This window comes from Anastrepha ludens, chromosome 2, assembly GCF_028408465.1.
Source record: "Anastrepha ludens isolate Willacy chromosome 2, idAnaLude1.1, whole genome shotgun sequence".
In the NCBI taxonomy this organism is placed as follows: domain Eukaryota; kingdom Metazoa; phylum Arthropoda; class Insecta; order Diptera; family Tephritidae; genus Anastrepha; species Anastrepha ludens.
The window spans coordinates 39,044,205-39,056,068 of record NC_071498.1 but is presented as its reverse complement, the minus strand read 5'-3'; the positions used below and the strand labels follow the sequence as shown (position 1 = coordinate 39,056,068).

General features: G+C 37.3%; 1 protein-coding gene and 1 long non-coding RNA gene across 4 annotated transcripts; both read left to right on the top strand.

The window, feature by feature from the left end:
• Positions 1 to 1,543: 1,543 nt before the first annotated feature.
• Positions 1,544 to 2,771, top strand: LOC128857270 (uncharacterized). Of its 2 annotated transcripts, none has more exons than XR_008453912.1 (6): positions 1,544 to 1,630; positions 1,690 to 1,778; positions 1,833 to 1,900; positions 1,961 to 2,248; positions 2,368 to 2,613; positions 2,677 to 2,771. It is a non-coding gene; the product is annotated as an uncharacterized LOC128857270 (long non-coding RNA). The 2 variants fall into 2 exon arrangements; XR_008453911.1 differs by having other exon boundaries at positions 1,961 to 2,316.
• Positions 2,772 to 4,832: 2,061 nt separating this feature from the next.
• LOC128869114 (organic cation transporter protein-like) lies at positions 4,833 to 10,951 on the top strand. Of its 2 annotated transcripts, none has more exons than XM_054111621.1 (5): positions 4,833 to 5,210; positions 9,146 to 9,509; positions 9,584 to 9,727; positions 9,778 to 9,968; positions 10,034 to 10,951. In XM_054111621.1, exons 2-5 carry the CDS (start codon positions 9,268 to 9,270, stop codon positions 10,807 to 10,809), a joined length of 1,353 nt encoding a protein of 450 aa, XP_053967596.1. In that variant the 5' UTR covers positions 4,833 to 5,210; positions 9,146 to 9,267; the 3' UTR covers positions 10,810 to 10,951. The 2 variants fall into 2 exon arrangements, with proteins under 2 accessions (XP_053967596.1, XP_053967595.1); XM_054111620.1 differs by lacking the exon at positions 4,833 to 5,210 and adding an exon at positions 8,933 to 9,077.
• The last annotated feature ends 913 nt before the right edge of the window (positions 10,952 to 11,864 follow it).

Genomic DNA, 11,864 nt, shown 5'->3' with positions numbered 1-11,864 from the left:
AATTCACCTGATTTAGCTCACTACAATTTTTTCTGTTTGAGCGAGTAAAAAGCCCTGTACGGGGAATACGTTTTAACAGCAGAAGGAAGTAAGGGAAATCTTACGAGAGTTCGATCAAATGCTGGCATACGTAAGTGCGATGGGGAGCGCTTTGAAAGCGATAATATCACTTTTGGGAAATAAACTTATAGTTTGAATTTTCTGAATATATTTTGTGAAATTTTTGATCAAGTTGGCATGTATCAAACTTAAAAATGCTCGAGAAGATGGCTCTATGAGTCCTATTTATTTATAAAAAGTTTTTTTTTTTAATAAAACAATAAAAATAAAATAATTGTCATCTGCCGCTTCAGTGACATTAGTGCTTCAATGATTTGTTTAACTGCTATATGTTGAACGACATATATACTCGTAAATCAGTCTTATCGCCCCCGGCATGGTCATCTCCGTTTATTATTAATTATCAGTTCGAAAACGAGGGCTGGGCAGTGAAATAATCTCAAGTCTGCACGAGCAAACAACAATTCATGTACACAGCATAAAGGCATACATATAAAGTACAACGATTTTAGTGGTCTGGGTATTAATGCACTGAAGCTCCAGACAAATTTGTATACTATAATTCAAAGCAAATATATGTGTGTATATACAGGGTAGTTCCAACACAACTTCAATTTTAAACCATTGGTTGCTTTAAACAGGCTGCTTCTACTCACTTGAAATGTGCATCATCACGCATTCACGAAATGAAACAACTCAAACAGTTAACATTTTATCCATTTAGAAGTCTCAATTTGTTATATTTAGGTCGCTATGGGACCATGCGTCAGCAAAGTAAATTTTGAAGTAAAGTCATCTTAGACCGATTTGTTTGGCAATACTGCTAAAAAATCTTTTTCAGTAAACAGTAAGCGATATCGAGCTATGATTGTCTACTCTCGCCTACCTTGCATGACATTACCTTGGACGCCTCGGAGTTGCAATTGAGTAATATTTGCCTTTTTTCTTGAGTGTTTTAAGAGCGGTATGTTGGTTTGTTGTATAAATATTTCAGAAACTATTCATATTCCCGAGGTTATTGTCGCGTGAACCATTGGTGAGCTAAAACCAAAAGCCGACAAAAAAAGGCGTAGAAATTCGAATTACTAAGATGCCTGATGTAACGCCAGGCGTGGTAGTCAATTGATTGAGATTATGTTCTCTAAACAAAGCAATACAACAACAGCTTCGAGGGATCCAACTCAGGATCAAAGGAAAGCCGTCAAATATTTGTGCATTCTCAGGCATACATTTTTTACGGCCATATTTAGTTTGCAATTTTTTCGCTGGAATATTTTTAGAATAAGTTGAAGTCGTAGCCTAATATGTAGTTTGAATACATATGTATGCATGATTCAATTATAGAAGGTTAGGTAAGTAAACAGCTTTCTCGCTCCCTCTTGACATATCGGCTCCCTTATTTGAAAACGTGTTGCTTCTTTACAAAAAAAAGTACCTATAAAAAATTTTTGAATTGTAGTAAAAATTAAACTTTTGGTGCAAATTATTTGGTCGGCAACACCGTTTCCACTTTGACGCTTTGCTTTGTTATTATTCGTTGAAAATCTTTTATCTGTTTGTAAACATTCAAGTAAGTATAATAATAAAAGCTAATTATTTTGTAAATTAATGTCATTTTTCACTATTTAGGTCGATTATGTCTTACATATGGTGATAGTCGATTATTTGGAGTCGGCTTTCTGCTGCAGAAAACCACCGGTTTGTGAATTTTCATACATGTAAGTCCAGATCAGACATTTGTAAAAATTCTTATTAAACTTTTTCATTCATAGGTTTTTATAGCAGCGTTTTTGCACATATAACAGAGACCACCTTACATACAATACATAAACTACAGTTAGTAAGTTCTTTTAGAATATTTGCTAATAAATCGTAATAAATAAAAAGTTTTTATTTGTAGGACTTCACAGACGAGCAATTGCTGCGGAAGGTGTGTGTTGAAGAGCTAGGTGGCCCAACTATTGTGGTTTTTAGAAACGAAAGCACGTATGCGCGTATTTCTACCATTGTCTCATGTGGTGCTACGGACAATTTCATAGGAGACATGGAGCGTGTTGTGTATGATGGTGCAAATACCTGTTTAACATGTGACGGTCATTATGTGCCTAGTACTGCTACCTCTGAAATCAATTTGACTTCCGAACTGGCTGTCCACGTCGATACCTTACCCCGTCTAGAACAATATGCTGTACGTAGATGTATGCGCAACACCTCCACGAGCAAGTCCTCGCGCTTTAAGTCTACAATTACAGATAAGTTGTAATGATATACATATTTGTGAGTTATTTTTAAGTTTTTGGTTTACAGGTTTTTGATTTCTGCCTGAAGTAAGTGCAGCGTTCCAACACCTATACGAGCAAGTGCACCCACATTCCTCATATTTCCACTCCGATTCATTACTGAGACACGTGGTATTGATATACGTAAATTTACAAACCATCACAATTACTAAAAGTGGATTATATTACCAATATGTAAAATTTTTCGATGTATTAGTTTTAGTCTATATTAATACATTTTCCTATTAATATTAGGGACGCAAAGTATATTAAGGTAGACAAATTTTAAACTATAAACTAGTAAATTTGTAATTTTCAATTTTTTTCTTATATTTAGAAATGATCGACTGAACTTCTGCTTTCGCAATGTCTTTACGGTAACATACTACATGTATCTACATGTATTGTTATGCACGAAATAAGAAAAAAAAATTAAACTTTCTTTTCATCTCATTCCTGTCGATTAAGTATATTTTGACCTTTGGTGTATTAAAAGACTTGTACTATTGTAGTAAATTAAACACATTAAATTCCTTTATTATGACTATTTTTTGTTCTCTTCCACAAAATATACTTAAATCTATTGCAAGATTATATATATATATATATATAAGATTATATATTATATATATATATAATTGGCGCGTACACCCTTTTTGGGTGTTTGGCCGAGCTCTTCCTCCTATTTGTGGCGTGCGTCTTGATGTTATTCCACAAATGGAGGGACCTACAGTTTCAAGCCGACTCCGAACGGCAGAAAAAAAAACACATACATAAGTAACATCACATAGTTCTGCGTGCTCTTGTGTTAGATAAACATCGAAAATATTCTAAATAAATATTACATTTGTTTAAAGAAAAAACTATAATTTTTCTGTCGTTTTGTTTTAATGTAGATTAAATAACCAATATACTTGTTTTTCTCTTAGTACAGGACTAATTAGTTACTTTACGTACTTTTTTACTACCTTTAGGCAAGAAGGGGAAAACATTTTTCCCTTTTTCCCATCCTTCGTAAATGCAGCCCTAAAATAAGGGAGTGTCAAAGCGCCCTTGTCACTACTTACCTAACCTTCTATAATTGAATCATGATATGTATGTATGTATAGTGAAATTTGGCGACCCATAATTTTTTAAAAAATTTTCTCCATACGTCTTCTTGAAACATGCACCAACTGTCGCAAAGTAAATGCTTTTCAAAGAGAACATAAACAAGTTGTTTCATATTCAAAGTGGATTTATTTTTTTTTCTGTGCATGTCGATTTTGTGTGAGAATGTCTTTAGGGATAACTAGATAACTTTTAACCTCTAGCGACCTCCCAAAAGCCATCTAATTTCGACTCACCAAAATATGGATCTAAACGATCCATAGGGAGAGAGCTAATGGGTTAAAATGTTTTACAAAATTATTCCCCGCCAAATTCTACGATAATTTCTCAAACTACATATTTCGATACGAAAGTCGAAAACACACTCAGGTAAAAAATTGGAAACTTAATTTGGTCTAAGAAAATATTTAATGTATGATACCCATGACATACCCAGTTCATCCAAAGCTGGAATCATTCCATCCCCAGACAATGACCCGGAAATGCTTGCACGGTCTAATAAGAATGTGTGTTATTCTAATTGAGTCATAATTTGCCGTAATTTATTTCACATTTTTAAAGAAACTTTTACTTTGAACACCCTTTATGAAAAATAAAATAAGCGTGCGAGATGAGCTGCAATTTCTGGAAACAGTTCGAGTGATAAGCTCATTGAGCGCGTTTATATTATATACACATACATACATAAGTATACAGGTATATGTATTGGTCCAAATACAACAAAAATAAACGTGCATACATGAATGTGTTAACTACAGATATACAAGAATTTATAGTAAAATACATAGCACATATCAGCATGGTCGGTATAGTACTTGGACTTTAGCACACATGCTTCGGGTCGTTAAACCTCGTTTTAGATTTACAAAAATTTCTTGGCAATATTGCCATAATGGCCAAATCCTAAACCAGTACCTCATACAATTTTCTTTTAGTGTTGTTGGTTTAAATAAAAGAGACGTTGCATTAAGTGTGGATCGGACAAGTGGATGTGGCCTATACCAATTTAAGTTCGCCCTGCCGATTTGAGCTCAACTGTGAGAAAGTGAGAAGTTAAGTTCGCATTCAACCGAGTGTGAATAATTGAAATGGGCACCCGGATCGAATTTTCATATAACTTTATTGGACTGGGAATGAGCTCGGTGACAACATTTAATAATAAATTAATAATGAATTAAACTTCAACAAAGTAAAATCGACAGCCAACTGGCAGTCGACTGGCTTGTCGGTGACTGTAATATACAATAAAAAAAATAAAGAAATGAATTAACCCCTTGTGGTACGAGCATCATTTGTACTAGAAACCAACAGCATCCAAGCAAAAAAAAAAAAACGACTGTCCCGATTTTAACCTTTTACACTGGTGTAATGCCAATGGATTGTAGTTAATTTGAGTGGATTATTACGTTTAGCAGGATGTTGCCACTTGTTTGTACTTAAAAACGTACTTTAGTAAAGAACTGATCTAAGTATTACAGCAAGGGTATCAAGGCAAAGGCGGCCGCCGTAGCCGAAGGTGTTTGTACGTGACTACATCCGGAGTACGTAGGTTCGAATCTCTGTAAAACACCAAAATGAAGAAAAAGTTTTTTCTCGGCAGACAATGGCAAACCTCCGAGTGCATTTCTGCCATGAAAACGCTCCTCATAAAATAAAAATATCTACCGTTCGGAGTCGGCTTAAAACTGTAGGTCCCTCCATTTGTGGACGCTCGCCACAAATAGGTAGCAGGAGAAACTCAACCAAACAGCCAAAAAGAGTGTAAGCATCAATTATAGATAATTGAATTTATTATATATTATATTATAATAATAATTTTAAGAAAAATCTGTTCCAAAAACATTTTTTTTGATAGCGTTGCCACCTGAATTTAATTGAAAAATTAGCAATTTATCACAAATATCAGCCGAATTTTAAGGTATAGTAGTAGTAATTCTTTATTTATTTATAAACATTGCTTCTTACATTTCAATAATTTATACAATTATTAATTTAAATACCGGTATATACCTATGAAATGAGACTTTTTTCAATTTCAAACGTTTATTAACAAAAAATGGTTACAAATTTAATCTTCAAAATAATGGCCCTCGCTAGCGACACATTTTTTCCATTTCTCAGGCAATTTGTGGATGCCGCGCCAAAAAAATTGGACGTCTTTGGCCGCAAACCAATCATCGAGCCATTTTGTGGCTTCTTCGTGGGAACTGAAGCGCTGCTCGGAAAGTGCGTGGCCCATCGATGCAAACAAATGATGATCGGAAGGCGCCAAGTCTGGTGAGTAAGCCGCATGCACCAGCGGTTCCCAATCGTACGTCTCCGCCAATTCCCGGGTCGCTCTTGTTCGATGGGGCGGGGCATTGCCATCAAGAAAAATTTATTTGTGACGCCGATCTGCATATTCTGGGCGTTTTCGGTGTTTAATAGCTCGTACCAAATCATACTACGCTGATCCCAGAAAACACACAGCATTGCCTTGCGGCCCAAGCGATTTGGTTTGGCCGTTGTTTTTGGCTTTTGGCCGGGCGGACCATACGATCGTTTACGCCTGGAATTGGAGAAATACACCCATTTTTCATCACCCGTAACGATTCGATGCAAAAAAAAACTTCCTTTTGAACCGGGAGAGCAGCATTTCACAAGTGGTTTTTCGATGTCCGGAAATCGTAGTTTGAAGGCACGAAATTAGACATTTTTAAGAGCGACAAAAATACATTGTTGTATGAATAATACTAATAGAAAGTCTCATTTCATAGGTATACTCATTTCATTGTGGCAATAACAATGTTGTCTGTCACAGCTAAAAAATTAATCAAAAATTAAACTCGGCAATAAGAAAATCTCTATAGCATAAGGCTGAGTAGATATATAAAGCAGGTTAGTTTTTTCCAATCGTGGCCATTAAGTATATCTATTACTCTTGCTTCATTTAGCTTCGCTGCGTTTAGGTTTCTAGTTCAGATCTCCTTCAGTACCGGACATCTTCCTAAGAAGTGCTGCGTATCTTCTTCCATACATCAGCTAGGCGCATATATTCTTTTGAGTTGTTGTTGTTGTTGAAGTGGTTGAGTGTTTCCCCTGAAATAATCCTAATTAGTGACCAGCACCGTTTTACTACCACTGCCCTCGTGTAATGACGTTTTTTTTTTTTCTTAGTAGAGTAGAATGGGGTAAGATAGGTCATTTTTTTTTGGAGAGCTCTTGCTACGGTGTTTTTGCATTGATTTTGAAAAAATAAGCAAGATTTTGAAAGGTTATTTATCTGCTAACATTTTGGTTATACTGACTTATGTTTGGCTAAATATTTTTTGGAAGCTGCATTCAATAAGACAAAGGTACTTTTTTTCGATATTTTCAAAATCGGGGGACACGATAGGTCACTATGTGTGAGAGGAAAAGAACAATGTACATGGCTTGGAAATTAACGTTTTAACTTTTATTTATAGAGTATGAACACTGCACATGTTATAAAAGTTAGGAATTTTTCTTTAATTCATCACGCGAGCACGTAATGTTTCGAACGGAATTTTAAATTGTTTAGAGGCTGATCGAACACTAGCGCCATCTCGGACTGCCGCGATTGCGTTTTTTACATCCTCTTCATTTCGTTTCGGCGTTTTTCGCACATAATTACGCACCATTTTGCTGCAAAAACAATTAAAATTTATTTTATTCCATTAAAAGTAGTGACCTATCATGCCCCCAGACGGCTGACCTATAGTGCCCCCAAGCACATGTTTTATGTTAGTGTCGATATTTTTTTTTAAAACAATAATATCAAAAAACTAACACATTATTCGTGTTCAGCATTATTTTCTACGTAAAATAAAACTCACCTGACAAATATTTACATACATTAAATGCACTGCACCGTAGAATAAAAAAAATGCTATGTCGGAGAAAAGCTCACAAAAAACTAAACGACGCCAGAACTAGGATAACTAATGAATGGTGACGGCCGAAATGACAGTCGCAAACGTTGTTCCCCACCACGTATTCAATTCACATAAGACGAGTGACCTCTGCAAAAACAGTGCGACGAAAACCCCACCTACCTATTGTGCCCCCATACCTATCTTACCCCATTCTACTCTAATCTAAATATTTATAAATTCGCGTCGCGCTTGCCTGTCTTTTTTGCCTTGCCATGTTGAGCTCTTTATTTTCGTTTTCGTAAGAAGTTCCATACAGTGATCTTGCAAGTCTGTTGCGGTGATGTTTTCTTCAGACTTCAGAACGAATTCCATTCCCATGTCGTACAGATGCTTAAGTCAAGACATATTTTTATTTAAGATACCTTGTGTGAGAGTCTGTTGTAATTGTATTTATAAATGGTTTTCCAGATATACTTCATGTGTAGTTCTAAAGAATAAATGTGGCTTTCTTCTAAATTAGTTTTTGGTGTTATTGAACTCGGGTAGTTTGAGGATTCTTTTAATGAAGTAATGTTGAAGTTTATTTACTTCATCGACTAAGGCATAACCATAAACTTGCTCTGCCTAAGTTTGTATATTAAGGTATACGAGGTGTGTTCAAAAGGTATCGTGAATTTTGTATTTTTTCAAAAATTATTTATTTATTCATTAATGTCTATTTTGTCCCCTTCAAAGTAATCCTCATGAGATGTTATGCACTTGTGCCAACGGTTTTCCCAATCTTCGAAGCACTTCAAAAAATCTTTTTTTTATCTTGTTCAGCTCCTCCTTCGATGCCGTCTTAAGCTCGTCAATCGTAGCGTAGCGTCGTCCTTTCATGGGCCTCTTCAGTTTCGGGAACAAGGAAAAGTCATAGGAGGCCAGATCTGGGGAATACGGTGGCTGTGGCATCATTAGTGTGTTGTTTTTGGCCAAAAAGTCGCGCACAAGCAACGATGTGTGAGCAGGGGCGTTATTCTGATGCATGAGCCAATTTTTGTTCTTCCACAAATCCGGGCTTTCTGGCGGATTGCTTTGAGCAAATTGCGCATAACTTGCTGGTAATATTCCTTATTGACCGTTTTACCCTGTGGCCAGAACTCATGATGCACAACGTCCCTGCAATCGAAGAAAACCGTGAGCAAAACTTTTACATTCGACCGAACTTGGCGCTCTTTATTCGGTCTTGGTTCGTGCGGCATTTATTTTATCAATTTAATTGAACAAAATTTCCCAAAAAGGTAGCAATCATGCTTTTTCTTGCATACACCTCTTTAATTGGTCTTCATATTGTATTATTTAATTTATCTTATGAATAAAATGAAATGAAATACATTTTTTTCAAAGAGTTGTAAACGGCCCATTTGCTTTTCTGAACCGTCCGGATATTAGGGTAAACAAATCGAAAAATCGAGTTTTATCGGAGCTAACAAGCAGCATCTTTGTTGGCGCTTTCCCATTGACATACGCAGGAGGCTTTTCGGACCAAATATGTTTGCTGGGTACCGACTCTTTTGAATTTGATTAATTTTAAGAAAAAACTATTTCTGTTAAAGCACAGTTTGAATTTAAACTTTTATTTTCACTTTATTTTCGAACGAAATGCTCATCTGAAAAACTGTCTCGAAATTTATTCATTTAAGTCATTTTGTTTCTCTTATAAAATTTGAAAATTCGTACAAGTCAAGGGCAATGCAAAAGGATGCTAAGGATGGTAAACTACTCACCTTTCACTTGTCTCACTAATTATTCTCTCAAATTTGTTCTACTTCTATCTTCCAGAGAAGCCGCAACGTCCCGATCCTATCATTTCTATTTTAGGTAGCGACTTGGGACGTTGGCAGTTGTATGTTTGTTTATGGATTTTTTTGTCTAAGCCACCCACCGGTTGGGTGCAAATCTCTATGGTATTCCTACAGTCTCCTGTAAAAGCCACATGCAAAGGTGGCGGTGGTGGTGGCAATGGCACAGATGTCTGCGAAGCCAATTGCGATGGATACGATTATGATCATAGCATATTCGAGCAAAATATTATTATGGAATGGGATTTGTTATGCGATCGCCGATGGATTCAACAATTGGCACAATCACTGGTCATGGTGGGCATTATGTTGGGCAACATGATTATGGGCCTGTTGGCGGATAGGTAAGCAAAATAATGGGTTTGTTGGGTGGATGTGCTTGTGCGTGTCTTAAGTTTTCTGCATTTTATACTTCCAGGTGGGGACGTCGTCCTATGTTTGTGAGCTCATGCATGCTACAATTGGTTTCTGGTTGTCTAGTTTCGGCATCACCATGGCTTTGGTTTTTTATGTTGATGCGATTTTTGGACGGTTATGCCACCGGCGGCACCATGTCTACTGGGTAAATACTAAATTTCTTAGGTATCATATAAAAATTTTCCCCTTCTGCAGATTCACGATCATCATGGAAATTGTGGGTAAAAGTAAGCGTGAAATGATGGCCATACTCTATCAGATTCCTTTCAATTTGGGTCATGCCACATTGCCGCTCTTCGCCTACTTTTTACGTCATTGGCGTTGGTATCATCTATCCTTTTCATCATTTTCAATTGTGTATATACTTTTCTTTTGGACTGTGCCGGGTAAAGCCACATGGCATGAAAGATTGCTATTATAATCTGTTTTTAATATTTTTCTTACTTTCAAGAATCCCCACGCTGGTTGGTTACGACTGGGCGCACTGACGCAGCCACTGCATTGCTCGAAAAAGCTGCTGCGCGCAATAACCAACCTACCGATAGAGTACGTCATGACGTAGAAGAAGCCCAGAAGGCCGTGGCATCAGCTACGGCTCAAAAGGGGAGTCTTGCTGATTTATTTAAGTATGGCTATCTGTGCCAGAAGACTATTGCGATGGCTTTCAATTGGTTGGTTGTTTGCTTGGTTTACTATGGCTTATCACAGTATATGACTTCGCTGACTGGTAATATGTTCCTTAATATTTTGGTGGCTGCGCTTATGGGTGTACCAGGCACCTGTTTGTGTGTGCCGGCCACTAAGTATATGGGGCGTCGTTTTACACTCTTTTTATCCAATCTTACAAGCGGTGTTTCGTTGACTCTCTTGGCGTTTGGCCACAATTTTAGCGGCATTGTGCAAGTAATTTTAGCAACAATTGGTCTCTTTGGTGCATCGGTCACATTTCCTAATGTCTATTTGTATGCTGGCGAGCTATTTCCCACTGTCGTTCGTCCGACAGGTGTGGGTTTGTGTTCGTTTGTTGGACGTGTAGGCTCGATTATAGCGCCATGGATAGAGGGATTGAAACAAAAACATATTTGGATACCGCCAGCGTTTTTTGGAGGTTTTGCCCTCTTGGCTGCTGCTTCGGTTTTTCTTATGCCAGAAACGAAGGGCTATCCGTTGCCGGAGACAATTGAAGATGGTAATACGTTTGGGAAGAAACCAAAGCCTACAAGCTGAAAAGATGAAATATATTTAAAAGAAAATATTCAGATTTGTATAACAAAACTATGACTGAAAAAAAATTGTATGTGGTTTAGTACCTATTTGTTATTGAAGGTTTTTAATACAAAATTTAAAAATAAATAAGATTGCAAAATGACATGCGAAAAATAAAGTTATTCGATAAAGATCAAAGAAAAAATGGAACGAGTAGGGGAAATAGCACTGTGTCACGCGTTGCATCGTAGTGGTACCAAGCAGCTATAATATAAGTCTGCGATATTTAGCTTTGCTTCCCTCTAATATGGTTTTCCTTTTTAATATTTAAGTATGCTAAATTAGGATGATGGTTCCGTGTACAGAAGTCCACGCAAGTAGTGGGAGTCACTAATTACTATTCACTTGGAAGAGACCAGGACGATTCTTTTGGATAAGGTCCAAGCAGCTTACAACTTCCGGGCTTCACCCAAGTATCCTCTGGGTAGATCTCGAACATTCGTTTGAGAGCGCGCTAATGTGAGAAGACGAAGCAAACCAGGTTAGCTGGTTGTGTGCAGGGTTTGGGAGCTGCCACGTAAGCAATGAAGGATTATTATTTCAGGTCAAGCATCTGGAATGTCCAGTCTCTTAATGAGGAAGGTGCCTCTGCCTGGCTCGTTGATGTCTTCATAAGAGCAAAGGCTGTGATCACTGTTTTTCAAGGGATACGATGGACTCGGCACGGCCAGAAGAGCATTGGACTTTACGACGTCTACTACAGCAACCATGCAAACAAGCGTAAATTCGGTGTTGGATTTGTTGTAGGAGAGAGACTTCGCTGCTAAGAACTTACGTTCACTCCTCTGCACGAGCGTCAGTAATCCGCATCAAAGCAAAATTCTTTAACCTCTCACTCATTTGCGGCCACGCCCCTATGGAAGAGAAGGACGATGCGACCAAAGATTCCTTCTATGAGCACCTGAAATGTTTCTATGAGCGCTGAGCTTTCGATCAGATATATATTATATATAATTGGCGCGTACTCCCTTTTTGGGCATTTGGCCGAGCTCCTCCTCCTATTTGTGGTGTGTGTC

Coding starts and splice junctions, on each gene's coding strand:
- LOC128869114 (XM_054111620.1), top strand. CDS start 9,056: ATGCAAAAGGATGCTAAGGATG. Junction 9,728..9,777: donor GGCGGCACCATGTCTACTGG/GTAAATACTAAA, acceptor CCCCTTCTGCAG/ATTCACGATCATCATGGAAA. Junction 9,969..10,033: donor TTTCTTTTGGACTGTGCCGG/GTAAAGCCACAT, acceptor CTTACTTTCAAG/AATCCCCACGCTGGTTGGTT.